Source organism: Paroedura picta, chromosome 6 (genome assembly GCF_049243985.1).
Source record: "Paroedura picta isolate Pp20150507F chromosome 6, Ppicta_v3.0, whole genome shotgun sequence".
In the NCBI taxonomy this organism is placed as follows: domain Eukaryota; kingdom Metazoa; phylum Chordata; class Lepidosauria; order Squamata; family Gekkonidae; genus Paroedura; species Paroedura picta.
In genome coordinates, this window is record NC_135374.1 from 57,662,730 (window position 1) to 57,682,449 (window position 19,720).

General features: G+C 40.8%; 1 protein-coding gene across 5 annotated transcripts in view; it reads left to right on the forward strand.

Annotated features, from left to right (window-relative positions):
* Window positions 1-19,720, forward strand: part of EVA1C (eva-1 homolog C) — a 45,552-nt gene that overhangs the window by 397 nt on the left and 25,435 nt on the right. Inside the window, exon 1 of one of the 5 annotated variants that reach the window (XM_077342543.1) lies at window positions 5,840-6,476. The exons of 1 other annotated variant lie outside the window; for it this stretch is intronic. In XM_077342543.1, the coding sequence (XP_077198658.1) occupies window positions 6,347-6,476 (130 nt within the window). In that variant the 5' untranslated portion in view covers window positions 5,840-6,346. Of the gene's footprint in view, window positions 1-5,839; window positions 6,477-6,714; window positions 6,766-19,720 lie in introns of those variants that run through there. 3 more of the 5 variants (XM_077342546.1, XM_077342545.1, XM_077342548.1) reach the window with 3 other exon arrangements.

Consider the following 19,720-nt stretch of genomic DNA (forward strand, 5'->3'; position numbering starts at 1 on the left):
ACTGGGGTAACTGCTGATGGAAGATTTCGAACAGACTTGTAGGCAGCGGAGATAGATTCAAATGGGTAGCCGTGTTGGTCTGAAGCAGCAGAACAAATTTAGAGTCCAGCGACACCTTTAAGACCAATGAAGTTTTATTCATGTTATGAGCTTCCGCCTCTGATTCAATGTCATGGAGGCTGTGGCTCGGTGGTCCCTTCCAGTTCTGCTGTCTGAGAAAACAATAGAGTACTTAACTAAGATTTTCACTATATCCACAAGATGTCACCTTTCAATTATTGTTGAAAGATTATAACAGGAAAAGTAGAGCATTTTTGCACATTAGAGTAGAGCTGCTACCCTGCTATATATTCCATTCCTAAACTGTACTCTTATGATGCATTATTATGATGGAAAAGATTAATTATCCAAGGGTCCTGCTCAACTCACAAAATAACTTCAGAGTAAAGAAAATGTGATATTTTTAACATTAAATTTGTTTTAATGGATTTGACTCTGTTTTATCCTGTTGTAAGCTGTCCTGAGACCATTTGCCTAAATAAACAGACAAATAAATAATTAGTGGTTGTAAATGAGAATTCTCCAACATATGCTTAGTTATTGCCACTTACCTATTTTTATTTGTGGAACGGCACTACAAAGTTGGCAGTGTTCATATTTCTCCAAATTTGGTAGGGTCTAGGACAGTGTGAGTCACAAAGCCAATGAAAATGAAGCCCAGACAGGTGAATGCTCTGTTTTCAAGTCACTCCCTGTAAAATGTGGATGTAGGTCACCATACCAAAAAAGACTGGAGACCACTGGTCTATGTTAAAATTAGGAGTTTGAGTCTACAGTGAAATTTCCTATTCTGTTATCAGATTATATGAGATTTAAACAGTTTGTATGTTGTATGATATTTCATACCATTAAACAGTATATGAAGGGAACGCAAACTACCAATGGCTGCCATGCTAAGAATGCTTTCCTGTGCATAAGCCCTCTTGAATAAAACAGGCCGTGCTTCCAATCAGACCTCCTTAGAAATTGCTCCCAAAATGTCTCTCGTGTTAATATGTGACACACTCGAGCCACTGTTAACCATTTTAATTTCAACAGGATAGTTAGAGAGCAATCATTAGTATGTCTACTTACAATCCTACTTGGGTCTCTTTGATAGACTTTACTCCTATAAAGAATGTTTGAGGTTTATTAAGTACACGCCAAAATCAATGAGACTTGCAATGGAATTCTAAAGTGTGACAGTTTTTTCGCAAACACCCATTGAAGTCAATAGGTTAGGAGAATGTAACCTTGATTAGGACTGTACTGTTGAAAATTTGAGCTTGATAAGGTAAAAAATCATGCAAGAGCCAGCTTGGTGTAGTGTTAGGATCTGGTGAGCCAAGTTTGATTCCATGCTCCCCCACATGCAACCAGCTGGGTGATCTTGCTTCGCCACAGCACTCCTTTGGATAGAGAAAAGCAGAATATAAGAACCAACTCTTCTTTTTCTTCTTCTATCATAGATTCTGAAATCAGTACAAATGCACATTAGATCTGCTTTAATTAGGATCCCCTTCCTTTCCTGCCTTCCTCACCATCCCCATTTTCAATAAAAAGCCCTAACCAAAAGTAAACCTATTTTTTCTACTTCAAACAACCAGGGTCTTTCTTTATGCACATAGAACACAATCACTGCAACCTATGCACTTTCAATTTTATAATGTATATAAAAATTAAATTAAATTTTGGAGAGCCTTTGTTAACAGAAATATATGGTATATAAAATTAAAAAAATGTCTGGACTACTGTATTTATTCCCATTTCCATAGAAACAGAGGCTGGGCCTAAAACATGGAATGCCTTGTTTTCTATAACCACCATATAGTGATTATTTTAAACCATTTACTTTTGTTTCAACTAGAGTGACATTCATTTCCATAGAAACAGCCCAAGAAATGGCGTCAAAGTCATTAGAACTTTTTTTTGTAGATTTACTCAGTGTCAAAGAGTAGGAAAATAAAGTGCTTAGTCTTCACTGGTGAGAGAAAGTTTTCCTCCCTGTGATTAGAATGAAAGAAAAAGTTGAAAGAGTTTTTAAAAGGTGCAGCCACATCAGCTATCTTTGAAAAATAGAGACCCCCACAATCTGAAGTGCTCTGTTACTATTATGGTGCATTAATTGTACGCAGTTGTAAACTTCATACTGTCTACTATAGTGTGCCTCTTGTTCTTCCTATTTTTCCACCCTGTTGCCTTCCTTTTATACAACTGACAGCATTAATTTCATTTGGATTTATATAGAGCAAAACGTGACACGAGTTTCAAACAGCAGGACAAAGAGAAACTGGGAAACCAAAGAACATCAATGTAATATGAAAATCCTTTCATAACTGTGATGTTTCTAGTGCCTATCTTGGTAGGCAACCAGTAGGATTTACGTATTGTGGTATATTAAAACTTTTTTTCCTTTCCTCCTGTCTTTTAGCCTAAATTCAGTGATTTCAATAAATGACATTTTTAGTAAATGCCAGATTCTGGTTTTTCGGTCTGTGGTCAGGACTCTGATGGAATTGAGAAATGGTCATTATGTCTGAATCAGTGACAGTATGAATTTGGGAAACAAAAACAAAAGCTATATTTCTCATCTCAGAATGATGCCAGAATGCTTGCAAGATATATTAAAAGTTAAAAGAAATTGCTTTGTAAAAGACCATGTAGCTCACTTTAAAATTGACTTTAGCAGATAAACATTACTTAAACACAAACACTACTTAAACACAAGCTACTTTTAAAAGCCCCTTTCTTCATTTGAGTGTTTGTGGAGTACATGAACTGAATGATAACCCAATAAAAAACCCATGTGAGATCACTCAAAGTAAAAATTTAAAATGTTATTATTAAAACATACCAGTTGCCACATGAAACCTACAAAGTATTTATAGGATTTAGCAACCAAAAACCAAACAACCTCTATTGTGCTTAAGACATAATTGCACAATAACAGGGCCCCCTAAGCAGAGTTAGAAATCCATTGAAGAAATTGGCTTTATATCACATTGGTTATCACAGAGTTTCTTGCCCTATTTCAGGGTTTAATGGAAGCTTGCCTTTGGCCAGGCACATGCCCTCAGGTTGTCCTACCTCACAGGCTTGTTGTAAGGATAAAATACGAGAACAATGTAAGGTGTTTTAGATACCCATTAAAAACCAAGGAGTAAATAAATAACACATCATCAACTAATGTGTTGTGGCTTTGGTATTGGGGCTTTACACAAAACTGGTATATGGAAGACAGGAATTAACATTCTGTATGTGTAACAATGTACCTAGGTTTAGCTAGGGTAATTGCAGTGTGTTATAATGGTTAAGAGCAGCAACCTCCAATCTCAAGAACCAGATTTGCTTCCCCACTCCTCCCCATGCAGTCAGCTGGGTGACCTTGGGCCAGTCGCAGTTCTCTCAGAGCTATCACAGCCCCACCTCCCTCACAGGGTATCTGTGGTGCAGAGAGGAAGGGAAGGTGATTGTAAGTGACTTTGAGACTCCGTTGGGTAGTGAAAAGTAGGGAAGAACCTTTCACGTAGTTCCAAGAAACACCCTTCTGCTGTTATCCTGACTCCTGAGATTCCTAATATCCCAGACAATCCCATCAACTTTTTTTCTATTCCTGGGAGAAAAAAGAGGCTAAGGCTTCTTCTATGATAGCAGGAGTAGAGGAAGGGTATACAGCCTCAGTTCGTCTCAGTGCAAATATCAGACCTTCTCCCCTTTGATAGGACCAGAGTAAAACATTCTAGCATGGATAGGTGTTAACATGCAGCTGCACAAAACATATTTCCAGCATTTGAGAAGCAGTTCTAAACCAAGATTGATCTCTACACTGGTTTTTAAGAAGGTTAGGAAAGGTAACGTATACTATGGTATCTCAAGGGAGTACTGAGATGCTACACTGACATTTGGTAGCTACATTCTATATCTGAATTTCAAACATCAGCTTGAGTCAGTTTATTAGGGAAGGGAAGAGAAATGCAGAATACATTATCCTGTGGTATCTGTCATGTTTGCCTCTGGCCTACGCCATGGTTGCGTTGAACAAAGTCCCAGGTTCAGGGCCAGAGGGCTTCCTCTTTCAATACCCACCCACCCCAATCTGGCCTCCATAGTTTGGCAGAGAGTTATCCTGTGGCTGTGTTTGGATGCTGTGACACAGTTTACTAATGTAACAAGATTAACTTTTGCTTATATATTCCTACTGTTATGATGGTCAGTTCTTAGTCTGACCAAGAGTGCTTTAACTCGAAAGCTCATGCCTTGAATAAATCTTTGTTGGTCTTAAAGGTGCTACTAGACTCTGATTTTAGTGGGTATCAAGCTGTAAACTATGCATACCTTTGATTATAAGGTGGTACATCCTATAAGATCATAAACTGGGAACAAATGGCTCAGGGGGGGGGGGTGGAGGCTTTCACATGTCTCTAGCTTTAGCATCCTATGTAGCCATTTGTAGTCTCCTCAAGAAACTATTGAGTTTATCCAGGAGGTTGCCTTTTGGGAAAATTGCAACGGAATGTGACCATATCTGGAGCAAGGACTCTCGAGTTCTGAATTACTTGTAATTTTTAAATAATGAAGGAAGCAAAAGAAGTTTCCTGATTTCAGTGCCTAGAGATGTTCCATTTGTACCCATGAGGAAATCATGGTATGTGTATGACTATGTTGAAAAAAATGCAGAAATCTTCTTTGACTACTGCTTATTTCTAAATGTTACTTGTTTTAGAACAGTAGTAATCACCAGTTTGGTGCAGTGGTTAAGCGTGGTGCGCTCTAATTGGAAGGACAGGGTTTGATTCCCCACTTCTCCACATGAAACCAGTTGGGTGACCTTGGGTCACTGTTCTCTCAGAGCCCTCTCCACCCCACCTACCTCATAGGGAAGTAAAGACTGTGAGGAGAAGAAGAGAAGGTGATTGTAAGCCATTTTGAGATTCCGTCACGTAGTGAAAAGTGGGGTATGAAAACCAATTCTTCTTCTGTATTGACAAAAGTGTACATTGTCATTTGTGAAATATTGTGCAGTTTTTTGCCATAGTAGACAGGATTTGATCCTCCTGGAGGTACACCTGTTTTCTCCATTGAGATCTTTTTTTAGATACTTAAATCCAGTGACTGGAGTTATGAAAAGGCAAGACTGATCTTTCTACAAAACTTGAAAAGGGGGCCAGGTTTGCAGAAAAATTACTGGGCCAAGCCTGGCAGCAACCCCAGCCTACCTGCTACTACCTGACTTATATGACATACATGGAGGTCTGTCTGCTTGCTGCTGTTCAACTGCAGCCACAATATGAAAGCCAGCATGGTGAGCAGAGGTTGACGCTAGAGACTGGGAAACACAGATTCACCAGTCTTCCCTGAAGCTCCTGCAGGGACAATCACATCGGTCAGACAGAAGACGACCGCATATGGTGGTTGTGAGGAGAAAAGAGGATAGGGTTGTCAGGTAATGGCTGGAGATCTTCTAGGTCTACAGTCAGATGTTCCCCTCAAGTCCTTGTGAGTTTCCACTTGTTTTTGTATATTTCCCTTGTGCCTTTCTTCCATCAGTGTGGTATACCAAGAGGCCCCTCTCCCACCCAGGGCTGGTCTGTCACTGATGTCTAGCTCTGCCGTGGCAAATCACCAATTCTGTTTTTTAGCCGGGCACTTATTTTCACTTAATGACATGGGCATGTGTCTCCCCATTTTACCAAAAAAAAAAAAAAGAAGAAGAGAGATTCAAATGAGTAGCCGTGTTGGTCTGAAGTAGCACAATAAAATCAGAGTCCAGTAGAAGATCATAGTCTGACAAGGGTGCTTGCACTCGAAAGCTCACGCCTTGATGGTCTTAAAGGTGCCACTGGACTCTGATTTTATTGTAAAAGAGCGAGAGAGCGCGTACGCGGAGCAGCAGCCACCTGCACGGGGGCACGCGACTAGCCCGCCAGGAGCGCCCAGGGCGTGTTGCGGGGCGCTAAGCGGCCCAGAGAGGGCGAGGGCGCCGGGGCTGGTGTGCGGCCCGGCCGGGAAGGAGCGGCTCGTCTTCCTTTGGCCGCCCAGCCACCGCCGCCCACACCCCCCGGCTGCCTCGCACGCACTTGGCTTTTCCAGGCAGGGGCCAGGCAGTGCTGGGACTTCCTCTCCGGGGAAAGTGCGCGGAGGCTGCGCCAGCCCTTCGCCTCGCCCTTGGCAGCCGCCGCCGCCGCCGCCTCCCGGCCCGCGGGGGTCCCACGAAGGACAGGGGCTCTGCCGGCACGGCCAGCTGGGGGCTGGAGCCATCATGTGACCCGGTCGGGCTACAGAGGACCCCCGCCGCCGCCTCTGCACCATGAGTGGCCCGGAGGCCGGGCAGCATCTCCGGCGGAGGCGACAGGTAGAGCTGAAGCTGCCGCTGACCCTCTTCTTCTGCCTGGGTCTGGCCTGCACCCAAGAGACCGCCGCGCTGGCGGACTTCTCCGGTAAGCCTTCTCCGGTGGCCGCTGGGGCATTTCTTCCCATCTCAGCATGCCCCGGGGGCAATCCCCGACAGGGACGGAGGAGGGCAGGGAGGGCAGCCCTCCCTTGGATGCCGCTAAGACCACCTACAGAGCGCCTCCTTCTTCTCCCCCTCTGAACGGAGTGAAGATCCATCCTGTTGGTCTGAAGCAGCAGAGCAAAACTGGAGTCCAGCAAAGTTTAATTCTGGGTGTAAGCTTTTGTGTGCACACATCCTTCTTAGGATACATCCAACTTTTCTTGATCTTAAAGGTACTTGAAGTGAATGAAGTAAGAGATTTACATTATAGGGCGGGCAGGCAGGCAGGACATGTGACATGTGAAGATTTTCTATAAGGTGAAAAGGAAAAACTACTGTTCAGCTTTCTTCCTGTTATTCAAATGTTAAATGTTTCGGAGCCTGACAACAGACTAACAACAAACATGACACCGATACTGGTATATTTTGCAAAAGGAAAACCATATTTTAACTTGCTATAATATTTTCCAAGTTTTTTTTAAATTCTATAGCCTGGGATACAGCTTGGGATATAGATCTGAATGTTGCTTAATGAACACAAAATGTCACCAAGCTAGAAAGTGAAGAATTGACCATTGATTACCGAGCCTCTTCTCCAAAGGCTGCATCTCCTAAAGTATGTTTAGTTAGGATTAACTCCTTACTTGAGAAGAAAATGTTTATTAGCACGCAAGAGTACTTTTGTTTTAGATCACTTTCGTTTAGATCAATGTAATAGAATTGCAGGGAACATCTCTGGTTACACCTGAGTAAAAATTTATGTTGTAGATGTAGGTGTTAGATGTACGCCACCAATAGGGTTCATGCTCAGAACTGAGTGATATCACCTTTACATCCTGTGTCAGCTGTGGTGCAGTCCTTATCTGTCATGTAAGGTCTGTCATGTAATCATGTACAGGCATAGATCAAGTGATCCATGGGAATCGGCCATACTGAAAAACATGTCTCCCCCCTCCCCCCAGCCCTGAGTACTACAGCTCAGCAGACAAATAAACATGCTGTTACTGTTCTGCTGGATACGTGAAGTAGAAAGAACATGTAACCTTTTGGACACAGATTAAATGAACAATATTTTCTGTATTATGAAGGCAAAGGCAAAGATGAGTCAACAGGAATTCTCAGATTGTCCTTGTTTGCGCAGGAGCAAAACAGATTAAAAGGATGCCTTTGGGATATTCTTTAGCCTTGAAAGGACCACACATTGATTGAGGCTATTAAGTAGGCCTTCCCATAAAAACGTAACAAGCATGATACATTATACAGTGATTTAAAGGAAAGGCTAAATATTTTAGCTGAAATCAGATGAGGAACTATTTTCACTATTATCGGGCAATGAATGGGAAGATTATTTGGCCCATGTGCTAATAAGAGGCATAGACTGATTAGTGGAAACTCTAATAGAGCAGTTTTAGGACCAAAAGAGTGACTCTGACATTCTAACAAAAACAACAAATGTCCCGTAATGCTGAGAAGCTCAGTGTAATAATACAAAGCAAAAATACTTTCAAAGGACTATTTCAGAAAGTAGCAGCCATGTCAGTCTGCAGTAGAACAGCTAGATTTAAGTTCAGCAGCACTTTAGAGTACCACACGATTTTGAGAGTATAACTTTTGAAAGTCAAATATCTATGAAGGGAGCTTTGATTCTTCGAAGCTGATACCCCAAAAATCATGTTGATCTCAAAGGAACTGCTGGACTCAAATCTGTGTCCAAAAAATTGTCATTGATGTCTATTTTTAGCAGAAAAGGAGGGCAAACTTTCTTTTCTATTGAAAATTTCTGACCTCGTTACTATTGTCCTTTATATCCACATTGGCTATGATACTGCAACTGCACAAAGTATCCAGAAGATGAATTGCTTGCCTGTTAGCATTTAATCGTTTGCTTAGTAGTCCCTAGCAAGATCCATCTTATGTATTCCTGTTGGCGCTGAAATGTTACAGTCTGATGCAGAATTTTATTTTTAAAGGCTAGTCAAAATGCAGTTGGCAGAAATTAATACATGATTAACACATAATAAATATTAATGTGGTTACCATGAATACTCTGTGACATTTTAATGCTTAGTAGGGGTGTGTATGTATATATGCCCTTTTAAAAAGTTGCAGTTATGTTCAGTAATAGGGTATATACAATGGGGTGTAATAGTGTTTTTTGTTTGTATACAATATTTTAAGGGCATTCAGAGTCATCTTCCTTTCAAGTAAATATGGTATATGTATGTATACGTACATACACACACAAACACACCTTGTGTGTGTGTACGTGTGTGTTACTGACTTAACCAGTTATTAGTAATACTACAACTGCATTCGTTTCTAGGAATATTTGTAAGATCCTGGGGAAAATCAGCCAGGTGCTTGGCACACAAGAATCCTGTATGAACTGCATGGGTTACTTGGACCAATTCCGCAGAGAGGCGTAAACCTTGCGCTGCGTCCTGCTTGCAAACACGCAGTGCAGCAGTTATCTCAGGGACTCAAACTTTCTCCCCCCTCCCCCAAGCCCTGAAACTAATTTTTAAGTCAGTTCTGCCTTTTTTAAGGCAGTAATGCTGCAACACAGACGCATTTTTAATTTAAAAATTAACGCTTCCACACTGGTATGGAGAAACGCCAGAACTATAAAGCATTTCCCCCCTCCCCTTTTTTTTGGATTCATGGTGTTTTGGACTCTATTTATGTCTGGGTAAATTTGTGAGAGGCTGGAAATGGTAACTGGACCCTGAAGAGTAATTTTGTATAAATAGTAGGCTTAAAAAGAGCGCGCACACCTGGCTGATCGGGAGAGGGTTGCTTCATCATGCGTGTCCCCCCTCTTTTCCCATTCATTCCCCACCAACAGAAAATACAAATGTGTTTTGCCTGCCTGATCCCAAAAAGACTGTGGACACTTACAGAAGATTTTATTTCAACAGCTCATCAAACCCACAGATCTCATCAAACCCACAGGCTCATCAAACCCACAGATCATTACCCCTTCCTTCTCATCCATGTAGGAATAAATAATACTGCCAGCACAGCATGGAACGTATTAAGAAAGACTTTGTGGATCTGGGGGGAAAGGTAAAGGACCTGGGAGCGCAAGTTGTGTTTTCATCAGTCCTTCCTGTAAGTGGCCATGGCTTAGGAAGGGAGAGAAAAATCATGGAAGACTGGCTACATCACTGGTGTCCTCGGGAAAAGTTTGGATTTCTGGATCATGGTCTACGATGTCAATATGAAGGGCTACTATCAGGAGACGGTGTGCACCTCACAAGGGATGGGAAAAGTATTTTTGGGAGAACCCTTGTACACCTGGTGAAGAGGGCTTTAAACTATATCCAAAGGGGGAGCGAGACATAAATTCAGAACCTGGTGTGATGACAAGAATTGAAGATAGGAAGATTGCAAATCTACAGGGAATGGCACATAAGCAGGGAACTACTAACTTGCAAGGAAGTTCAAAAGCCAAAACCATGGGGCACACAAAGGATGGACTATGATGTCTCTACACTAATGCACATAGTATGAGAAACAAGCAAGAGAAACTAGTAGTCCTAATTCAGGAAGGGGACTATTTTGGTGATTTCCCTCATCTTGAGGCAAAAACTCGAGCCAGCTCCTTGACAGCCTCGGGATGCAGATGTCATGTGGAGGGGGCTCATGCAGAAACGGTCTTGATATTTATTTTAATTATGATCTGTGGCCCATCCTGCTAAGACCTATTGCAGATAGATAGGGTTTGCTGCCTGGTGACCAAATACATGGTACCCAATTGCAACATTATGTCCATATTGAAGGCAGTGGGATGGAGTACCAGTTTCATTTATTTAATTCATTAATTAAATCAGTTATTCTGTGTAAATTTTTAGCCTTTCAAGAGTTTCTAGTCCAGATCTGTTTAAATTCAATACTGAATTAGTTGATTTGTGGATTAGAGCAGCGGTCCGCAACCTTCCGGCTGCCACAGACCGCTGAGCCAGAGTGGGGGGAGAGGGCGGTCCGGGGCCCCATGCACGCCGGTGGCTGCAGCTCCCTCTAGCAGCTCAGTTGTAAGGTTTACTATCATACCAACAGTAGCTGGGGAAGACAGATGTCAAGCGGCCATTGAGATGCTGTGACCACTGGCTCACCTTTCTTAGTCCTCTAATGGCCAGGTCATAGGCAAGGTACAGATCTTCAGCCTTTGTGCTGGTGTTGTTGTTGCGGAGAAACCTATTGCTCTGTCTTTTTCCATTGCTCCATCATGAAGACGTCAGAGTATTCAGCAGGAACTGCTGGTTCCTTAACTGTGATGATGGCAGAGAATGAAACACAAGTATACTGAATAGGATCCGTTGTGGCAGAAGGTCTGATAACAGTACAGAAGAATGGCAGTGCCCAATTTTTATTCATCTAGTGCTCTTGTGCCATAAATGCTGCATGACAGATAAGAGAGCAGTGGGTACAATAGTTAACATTGCAGTTTTTTCCATGCTGCATCTCTTACACTGCTGTTTGTCATGCACTCTGCTATGTGGGGGAGATTGCTCATCTGCTGAATTAGGGAAGGTTATTAAGTCAGTGAGTTGATAATGATTACAAAGGATGAGTGAGGCACATTATGGTCATTGTTTTGCATGTAGAAAGAGTGGATAGTGTAGGTGTTAGACTGTGTGGCATGTCTTCCCTGAGAAGCCTATCTTTATAGAAGCACACAAAGAGATCCCTCATAGTGTTTGTGTTTAGAGTTTCAAGGCAGTTTCTGAGAAAATTAGTGTTATTTAGTTAGTGTTATTTAGTGTTCTTCAGTTCTTTGTTCTCCTTAGCTGTTGGGTGCTTGTGGTTTGTGTAAAGTATCTGGATATCACCAAAGTTTCTGTCAGCAAATTTCCATTTGTGTGCTTCTAGTTACCTAGACATGAGTTGTAGTTCTGTTGCCCCATGCTGCATTTTAATATGAAGTATATCATTATGCCAGAACTATTTTTAAAAATCGGCATAGCATTATGCTCCAACATAAAATGATTTAGGAATTTTCCTATATTGCCTAGTGGGAGTAAGTCAAGGTCGGAATCACTGTAAGTAGGATTGAGGTATTTAGTTTTAGCTGTGATTCAAAGCTACAGTTCAGAGTACTCTCTATCATTAGGGCTATTCTGGACATGTTTTATGAACTACAATCTAAGAGATCAACCCTAAAGATGTCTATTCAGAATTCTGCCAGTGGTGCTGACTTCCAGAAAGGTATCCTTAGGATTGTATCATCATCATCATCATCATCATCATCATCATCATCCTTTAATTTATATCCCGCCTCCCTCCGGAGGCTCGAGACGGGTCACATAAATCACTTGGTAAATCACTTGGAAAATAAAAGTCATATATGTTTGTAAATTATGTAGACTCTGTATAGTTTCAACAAGAAAAAATTCACAGCTATTTCCACATAGGTTATTTGCTCCTTATTTGATGCTGTAAGGAAGCATGTTATTTTCCTGCTTGGCCACAGCAAAGAGTTGCCAGACTGTGCTGGCAAGAGTGGCGGGGTCCCTTTGGCGATGGTGGGAGGCTACTTGTGAGAAAAACCTGTGAGTAATACCAGTCCTTTCTAGGAATTGCTGTAAACTACTTATGAGAAAAACCTGTGAGTAATACCAGTCCTTTCTAGGAATTGCTGTAAACTTGAGTTTTGGCAAATTCCTAGAGAGGCCTGATGTAACTTCTGGGTTTTTCTGAAAGTAATGTCATGCTGTCGGTGATGGCTAACTTTAATCCTCATGATTATGTGGATGAACTCTGGACTCAAGATTTACTTTTCAGCAAATGGAAGCTGGGTATATAGAGGACTTGGAACATGTATTGTTATACATTATATCAATATACTGATTTTAAATGTTGATATAAAAATACTGAGAAGGCCCTTGTGATGCAGGAGAGGAATGGGTGCTGTGGGGGACCAGGGCAGGAAAACCCTGTAGCCACTGCACCATATTGGCAGCTGTAGCTGCAATGGGGAACTATACATTCCTGCCCCCATGTAGAAAAAGCACCCAGAGAGAATTTTAATGTTCAGTAATAACTGGCTTATAAAAGAAATTAGGAGAAATTTGTAGGGAATACTATTGAGATTTACAATAACATTATTTCAGTGAGGAAATCCAATATGTATTTTAAAAGAGCATAACACGGTTGGTATACTATAATTCATAGAAATGCAGATATCAAAGATAAATCTGCATTCTTCCTTTAAATTCTCCATTCCAAAATGAACACTGGTAATCATCGCATAAGCTCCCCGTGCATTTTCCGTGTGAATGGCTGCAATGTATTCATCCTCTATAAGAAAATGACATATTTCGGAACTCTTTAGAGGACACCCTCCCTGAATAATTGAAACACCAATTAGTTCCACAAGAATATATCCTTTCAAAAATGCCATAATTCAGTACTTTTTTGGGGGGGTCTTCTAACTCCATAATGGAATTGTCATGTATAACAGGATCCGATAATAAGAGATGAATGCTGCTCATAGAGTAGTAAAGCTTCAACCCTTTCTCCTCTTCAGACATCTCAAGCTTTCATAGTGAGATTATCAGGTGGCATACTTTCCTGGGTCAGTGATTTTTCTGCTCCGTATGATTCTAACTTCAGTTCATCATCTCAGTGGATTCTTTCACTAGCCAGATTACTAGTCATATCACTGTCACCATCGTTTCTAAGCCTCCCTCTGTCTGCTGTGCCAGGCTGAATTAAAGACTAGTATGTTTACCTTTTTATTGACTTTAAAATGAGTGTAAAATTGGGCTGTTAATTCTGATATAAAAATGGGTCATTTGTTAAATTCAAAGTATCACTTTTTCAGAGTCCTGAAAGTTGATGCAATTTGTGTCATTATTTGGAAATGTATATTGTATAAGAGACAGAATACTCTAGAATAAGAAGGTACGGTATATAAAAATAGGGGTGTATTGTAAACTGCTAATTGAGAACACCACTTGAATCTATAATGTTAACAAATGTAAGAAGCATGCAGTTGTAAACATCATTAAATGTACCAATAACAAGTATAAATACACAGAAAAATGAACAGTATAAATATAGAATTCATCAAAAATATACTGTTTATTTTTCTGTTCTTTTATATAGACATACAGTGACTATTGTTTACAAGTGTATACTTTTCTCATGTATTCATATTGTGGTGCTGTTGTAAATTTGGAGTTTATAATGCACCCCTATTTTTGATATACCATCTTGTACTTTGCTTTTTTCATTCCTTGTGAGCGTATATTGTACTAGAAAACATTTTGATATAGATCTTTGTAGCCATGGTGATAGGTTTTAGAGGATCATATGGAAGCTTACTGGATGACCTTGTGCCAGTCACACACTTTCAGCTGGGCCTTATCATAGGGTTGTTGTGAAGATAAAATGGAGTGGAAGAAAACGGTGTGAGCCGTTTTAGGTGAAAAGCAGACTATTAAATAAATAGATAATGTATCTGCATCAGAAATCTGTCCAACACCCAACTGAAATGGACTTGGGTGTGTATAAAGTATCATTTAAGTCACAGCCAACTTATGGTGACCTCAGCCAAGGGCACTCAAGAAACAAAGGTGGTTTGCCATTGCCTTCCTCTGCAGAATGTCTCTCTTCCAAGTACCAACCCTGCTTAGCTTCTGAGATCTGATGAAATCTATTCCAGTATTACTCACTGTTAAGAAAACGTGACTGGGATTGGGGTGTAAGACATGAGAAATTCTGATCCTAAAGCACTTGTTTAGGATAAGGTTTGCTTGAGGATTTCAGTTGTTCCTACTGTCAAATAGGTTCTGTTAAATTTATGTTAATCTAGTGCCACTCCGGGGTGGGGAAGATATTGTTAGAAAAAGGGGGAAAACCTGAGTTTGAAGAAAATTCCAAAAAAAGTTTTTTAAAAACCAACCATAGAAAGATTATTGTAACGGGAGGAGGGAAATGCCAACGAAAATCTAATGTAAAAAAGAAAGTTGGGTTACAGCCAACAATCCTGTACAAACCACATTCAGAGGTGGTTTGCCATTGCCTGCCTCTATGTAGCAGCCATTATCTTCCTTAGTGGTCTTTCATCCAAATATCAGTGAACTCTGCTTAGCTTCTCTAAGATGTGGCAAAATCCAGATGCTAGGAAATTCCAGTCAACATCACTCTGGCTCTCTCCATCAATGTGGTGCTGAATTTGCTGAGGCTTCAGCAGTATTGATTGGGATTGCCTAGCAGCTCTAAAATGCCACTGAGACCTTGGGACATATCCTTGCAAGATCTCAGCACCCATTTTGAAATTGCTAGGGAACTTTGGATGCTGATTAAGATGTTGCAAAATTTGTATGGTATGATGTTAATTGGTTATTTATTTATAAATATGTATGCTGCCTCTCCAGACCAGCTTGCTGAAGCCTTCAACTAAAACAGTAAAATAGCAGGAAGTAGATAACATTTTAAGTGGTTGAATTTGCTGAAAGGGGGGAGGTGGAGAAGACATGGAGACTGCAAAGAAAAATAGGGTTGCCAGCTCTTGCTTGGGAAATGTCTGGCATTTGAAGGCCTGGTGAGGGTGGAGTTTGTAGAAGAAGCTCAGCAGGGATGTGATGCCTTAGAGTCTGCTCTGTAAACCATCCATCTCCTTCAGGATAACTGATCTCTAGTCTGGATCAGTTGTAAATCTGGGAGAACTTCAGGCCCCATCCTGAGATTGACAGCCTTAGAGAGAAGAAGAGTTGTGAGGGAATGGAAGGGGAATGCAGAGCAGAGAAGAGAAGAGAAGAGAAGAGAAGAGAAGAGAAGAGAAGAGAAGAGAAGAGAAGAGCAGAGAAGAGCAGAGAAGAGAAGAGAAGAGAAGAGAAGAGAAGAGAAGAGAAGAGAAGAGAAAACAGGCAACTAAACAGTGACAGGAGAGGGGCCAGCAAGGAGTTATTATTATTATTATTATTATTATTATTATTATTATTATTATTATTATTATTATTATTATTATTAGATTTATAGCCCGCCACTCCCTTGCGGCTCGTTGAGGGAAGTTTTCACACCCCCTTAAATCATTATGTTTCCTGCATATATGTTTTACCTTTCTGAAAATTTGATGGCCTAATTTATGGGAAACTTAGATATTTCAATGCATTTTACTAGAGCCGAAAAACTAAATATGGATCAGAAAAGCCTAACATCATATAAACTTAAGAGGATTTATGAGGACTTGCAGGGGCAATCTCATATCCTCATTCCCTCTCTCAGTCTTGTGTTTTCCCTTTGCCACCTCCTGGAAGGGTTTGCAGGCTCTTTCCTTCTCCCAGTCCCATCTGCCTACTCATCTTTTTCTGTTTTTCCCACTGGCAGCCTCTGCTCTCCAACTCATTTATCATGCACATACTTTTTCAGTTCCCTTTCCCATCTTTCTTTTTTAACTTGTTTCCTTCTCCACACTCCATCTTTCCCTTCCCTTCCTCCTATATTCTACTTTTGCCATCTGTGTCTCAGCCTCTTTCCTGTTGACACTAATGGAATTTTGGAAGCCTTGACAGTATTGGTGGGTGGTTGCCTAGCAATCCCCAAAATGGCTACCAAGGACCCACAGTGTAATCTCATGAGAGCTCAGTTGCATTCTTTTCTCAAAGAAGCAGACATTAGTGAAGCTCAGTGTCAAACCAGATGAGGCACTGATAATTCCATGTCCAGCCCAGCATTTTTTAATATCAAGTATTTGGGAGTCCATATCAGAATGGGACTAAATCTCCTTACACATTGTCTTGATGTAAAATAGCCTTGCTGGGGAACTATACAAGTATATTATGCTTATCCCAAATAGTGATTCCTCCTGGCTGTTTTTAGATCCCTAAAATGGAGAAGGGAAGCATCTACCTCCAATGTCACAGTCCCTGCCCAAATCAGGCTGCCAGATAGCTGGGTGTTTTAAAAATGCTTCAGAACTAGAACTCACAGTGTCTCATATGCTTTGCTCCTCTGACATCTAAATTGTTGTAGTAGTTGGAGTGTGGCATACAGGTGGGAAATTGTGGATTACAACCATAGACTGGAATAAAAGCAGGGACAAATTTATATTCCAGTCTCTGCTTGACTCTTGACAGATGCAACTGTGGGCTCTCAATGGTTGTAGTTCACCACTCTACAAGCAATCTTCACTAACCTTATGACTCTATTGCAACTTTAGACTATGTTTATTTACATTATTTTTAGTCCACCTTTCTCACCAAACTCAAGATGAACGGAGCGAACAGAGAGAAATGAACATTTAAGCAGTTTTATCAGTCCAGCAAGTAATAGGCTGGTGAAGATGTCTGAAGTTAGTGGAAGGCAGTATTGAAGCCAATCAATGGGAATAAAGAGAATTCTACTGAGGCCAATTGACAGAGATGATAAAGTATTTTCCATGTTGAGCTATGAATAATATAGCAAAAAGATGTCTGAGTAACATACTTAGCATGGTTATTTTTCCCCCACCACATAGGAAAACTATGTTCCCTGCAAGAACAAAAGATTGCGTTCTTGGCTTAGGTTCAATTGTGGTGTAATTTGATTTTATCTTTTGTTCAGAACAATTATACCAGATATACATTTGACCTTGGAAGTGAGGATTTTGAAAGTTAAAGGAACAGTGATCCATGAAAAGTTTTAGCACAGCAAACAAACATAATGTGTTTTTAGAAACAGGCAGTGGCTGCAGTTCCAAGAAGATACTCTTACACAGTTCGTTTGTTTCTCAGTACGGCAGTTTCTACTGCCAAAGGGACAAGCAGGATAACTACTTGTCTCTTTAAGTAATAAGAACTCTTCTGTTAAAGTTCATTTTCACATATGCTGATTCTTGAATCATGATTACATATGGATCATCCTTTGCTGGACTGAGGCTGTAGACTGTGAACTTAAAACATTTGTTACCTGCTTTAGAGCTCAGGAACAGATATCCATAAACAGAGAATTCTACTGATAGCAGTTGAAAGGTAAGCTTTCAAAGTGAACATCTATCTGCCTTATCACAAAGGGTTAAGAAAATGCCAGCTGCTGGCAAAATGCCTATATTTGAAAATAAGACTATTGTATAAGGGTGCTTTCCCCTGTGTGGCAATGCTACGCCTCCTGTTGCCACTGTGAGAATGTGAATTGCTAACCCACAATGCAAGAATTTGAGTAATGTTTACAATCTGCAGTGAAAACAGAAAAAAAGATAAGGGTGAGCTCTGTGTGCTTGTTCTTGGCTAGCTCCACTGCTTGCTAAGGCTGTAGAACAGAGGGAACAAGTAAGCAAAAATGCCCCCCCTCCCAAAAAAAAAGGTGAATCAAATTATATAAATGTGAAATAGTGCTAGATGCTGTGGGTTTGTGTTGCATTGTTAATTTGTATCTTGCCCTATCTGGTCACTTGCATACAGTAGAGATTTACTGGTACAGTCCTAAACAGAGATAAAGCCTTCTAAATACTTTAACATCATGGGCTTAGAAGGATGTAAGTCTGTTTAAGATTCCACAGACAGTCACTGAGGAGAGAGCTCATTATGTTGAATGACTTAATTAACCTGATCCTTAAGGTTCAGAGATCCTTAAGGCCTGGTTGAGGCCCCAGGGAAGCACGCCTGGCCTCGACCAGGGCCAGGGGCTTCTCGGTCCTGGCCCCTACCGGGTGGAACGAGCTCCTGGGAAAGCTGCGGGCCCTGCTGGAGCGCCCAACATTCCTCAGGGCCCTGCAAAACGGAGCTCTTCCGCCAGGTTTATGGTTGAGGCCAGGCAGTGAGGAAAATCGGTTTGGGGTCCCCCCCGGTATCAGGCATTCGTTAGGCCATGATCATCTTGGCTCCTCTTTCTACCCTCACTAGAGGTGGTTGTGGGTTGGATTATTGTGGAATTCCGTCATGTCTGTGCCAGTTGTTCTGTGGTTTTTGTCCTGTTTTAATGGGGTTTTTATTGGACACTTTGTAACCCACCACAAGCCAGTTTCGGGAGTGGCAAGAAATAAAATAATAATAATAAAAAGAAAAACCCAGCAAAACAAAACAAAGTTGATCCTGTTTCCTTACTTTTTCTTAAGCTTCAAATTTAGATTAGTTATCCATATAAAGAATGACATATGTTCACTATTATGTTTGATTAGCTAATGCCTGGGTAAGGTATTTACATTCTGCAAAACCACTACTACACAAGAATCATAGCTCTTGGGGGAATCATAAAATGTCTGTTAGTATGAAACATTGACTAAGCATATTTTGGGAACATCCAAGTAGATATGACCCAAAGTCTGCCCCATTTTGCTTCAGGATAAGTCTTTGTCACTTGAGAGAATTTATTATCATCATGTCCTTCTCTTAGTTGAATGGGTACTGGCTAGTAAACAATTTATACATTTGTAAGACAATCCTGTCAACATTACAGGTGGCAATGCAGTCGAGAATGCCACTCTACAGTCAGTCGGGCCTCAACCTTCCTTGCTGAGTTAGTTGATATTGTCTGGTGATATTGTTGTGAATTTTTAATGAGCACATCTCTTGGACAAAGATTGTAGGGGTATGATGGATGAGGCTTTTAGGAGTCTGGCCAGACATCTGGGGAAAACTTCAGCCTATTTTGGTCTGAAATAGATGTTTGTATATCATTAAAAATAGATGGTAAACAGTTGGTGTTTATTACCCAGAATGGGCTTAGATATTGCACACAGTATAATTAAAATCTCTGCATTTCTCTGTGTTCATTGAGCCTCAAGTCTCTTAAATAAGGCTCTACAATACTTTCTTCCTGCAAAAGCATACTGCTACTAAATGTTATGGCGGTTTAGAGAGTGTGATGGCTATTTTATGCACAGTATTGGTATTGGTGATAGCTCTTTCCTGAGACAAAAAATCCTCTATATCAGCGGTAGTCAACCTGTGGTCCTCCAGATGTTCATGGACTACAATTCCCATGAGCCCCTGCCAGCAACCGCTAGCAGGGGCTCATGGGAATTATAGTCCATGAACATCTGGAGGACCACAGGTTGACTACCCCTGCCCTATATAGCTGGAGATAATAAAAGGTACCTAATTTGTCACTTGTAATCCTATTTTGAGAACGTGACCCCTTTAATTAGTCCACTGTATGTCTTTGCATTCTCACACAAGGGTACAACAGCACCTTGATTTAAAATGATAATCGTTCCCAGAAAGCTTTTTTTTAGAAGCAAGTTCTGTTATTATCTAAGTAAGT